Source organism: Acanthisitta chloris, unplaced genomic scaffold, assembly GCF_000695815.1.
Source record: "Acanthisitta chloris isolate BGI_N310 unplaced genomic scaffold, ASM69581v1 scaffold270, whole genome shotgun sequence".
In the NCBI taxonomy this organism is placed as follows: Eukaryota; Metazoa; Chordata; class Aves; order Passeriformes; family Acanthisittidae; genus Acanthisitta; species Acanthisitta chloris.
This window is the reverse complement of record NW_008649724.1, coordinates 35,379-37,286: the sequence shown is the minus strand read 5'-3', so window position 1 is coordinate 37,286 and position 1,908 is coordinate 35,379. Positions and strand designations below refer to the sequence as shown.

The following is a 1,908-nucleotide window of genomic DNA, read 5'->3' as shown; positions in this document are numbered from 1 at the left end:
TCCCTAGCAGCTCCCAACAGCTTCACAAGCAGTACCTTTAAAGAAACTCTGAAGGGGCTAATTCCTGCCTTCTATACAGTGAATATCACTGGGCAACAGGGTATTTGAAAGGCAAATGGAAGACAAGGGAAATGAAATGACATTTTAAATAAATGTTTTTTACATTAATGTAAATAAAAACCCCAAGAGTTGCAAAATGACATTATGCTGCACTACCTCCAGTATACATTACCTTGGCATCTAAACCCCCATGCTCTGAATTTATAACACACATTCCCATGATAGTTAAAACTGTGCTCTGAAAGGGCAAATCTTTTTCACCTGCACTCCCACTTCTTTTCTCCTTCTCCATCTCATCTGAAAAACACTTTTCAGAATTTTTCATTGACCACGTCCTCAATAGATGCTAAACTGCCTGTTACATTCTTCACAAAGTATATTACTAGGCTGAGGATGTATTAAAAGATATTCTTAAAGTCTTTAGGACAGCTTGAAAGGTAAAGATATCACTTCTAGTTAACCACTAGAGCCAAGTTTACTCTCTTTATCCTTTTTGATAAGGATACTTTGATCCTCTGAAATTATTTAACCTGTTAATAAGGCTCTGACAGACTTAACCCTGCAGAAACTCTCCTAGCTTTTTGAGTCAGGACCTCATTGCACAAATTTTACCACTCTTTTCAATTTCACAGCATCATCTATCCTTGTTCTCCTGTCAACAGTGCCTAAAAACCTCAAGCTGTTTTGTTTTTATATAAAACTTGCTGACAGCAGCTCTCAACATTAAAAACCCAGTGAATGTACAGTTATTTTCATCAAGAGTGTTTCTGAAATCCTTGAAACACACCAAAAAATTAACAACGCTTTAAACTTGCCTAATAGCATCAAAAAGTTACTTCACATCTTTTAAAAGTTGCATAGAGATCACAAATAAAGAAACAAGCATGAGGTGAAACTACTATGGATGAAGAGCAAAATACAACCCTGTGACTTGAAAAAAAAAAACCCAAACCAAAATATATTCCTAAAATATCAATATCTGAGTCCATAACAAAGAACTACATTCTCCAGAAACAATCTTGTTTCAAAAGCTCACGTGTTCCATGTGGCAAAAATCAGAGCAGTAAGCCTGCAGGGGCCACATGAAGAACAAAACATAACCACCAGGGAACAGGGAGTAACAGTGTAGGACTTGGAATAATCTCTCACCATGGAAGGCCAGCACATCCCTGTCCCTTACAGGAGTGATCCCAGCTGGGGACAGGGACCAAGGTAGCACACACTGCCAGACCTTCTCCCAGTTGAGCCAGTTTCTGGATAATTCTGAGAAGTATTCCAGCCCTTCTATAAAGAAAACTGGAGTCTCTCTCCAATAAATGAGAGATGAGCTAGTTCCAAATGAAACTGGGCTCTCAAATGTCTCAGTATGGAAACTTTTTGTATGACCAAACATTAGCTAACAGAACAGGCTCAGTTCTAACTGCTGACAGACTCTAATGGAACATGTACTGACAGGTACTTCTGTGGAAGACATCCTTGTTACCTGAGTGAGGTAAATCATATCTTTGAACTTCTTTATAGGATCTGTGCCCTGGGGAAGCTTGAAATGACGCCCAATTTGTTGAAGCATCTGATCATTGCCATTTTCATGGTGTTGCCGATGGAGAGAAAAATTGCTTGTGTAGGACCAGTCCTCAGGGGAGGAAACCTTTTAACAAAAGTAAGGTATCAGAATGAAAAGGTAAAATGCACATTAAATGCCTGTCAGGATATTAAGGAAAGGATATCCACTACAGCCTGCTGATATCATCCAAAACCTTAAAATTTGTAGTATATTTCTACAGTGCATCATGCGGTCACACAAGAATTTTGAATCAGTAACACCCTTTGCATACACCCTTTGTACAA

The 1,908-nt window shown here is 38.6% G+C and overlaps 1 protein-coding gene across 1 annotated transcript in view; it reads right to left on the bottom strand.

The window, feature by feature from the left end:
* Positions 1–1,908, bottom strand: part of MANBA (mannosidase, beta A, lysosomal) — a gene marked incomplete at its 5' end in the record, with an annotated part of 44,578 nt that overhangs the window by 12,289 nt on the left and 30,381 nt on the right. Inside the window, one exon of the mRNA XM_009081738.1 lies at positions 1,544–1,708. Within this exon, the coding sequence (XP_009079986.1) occupies positions 1,544–1,708 (165 nt within the window). The remainder of the gene's footprint in view (positions 1–1,543; positions 1,709–1,908) is intronic.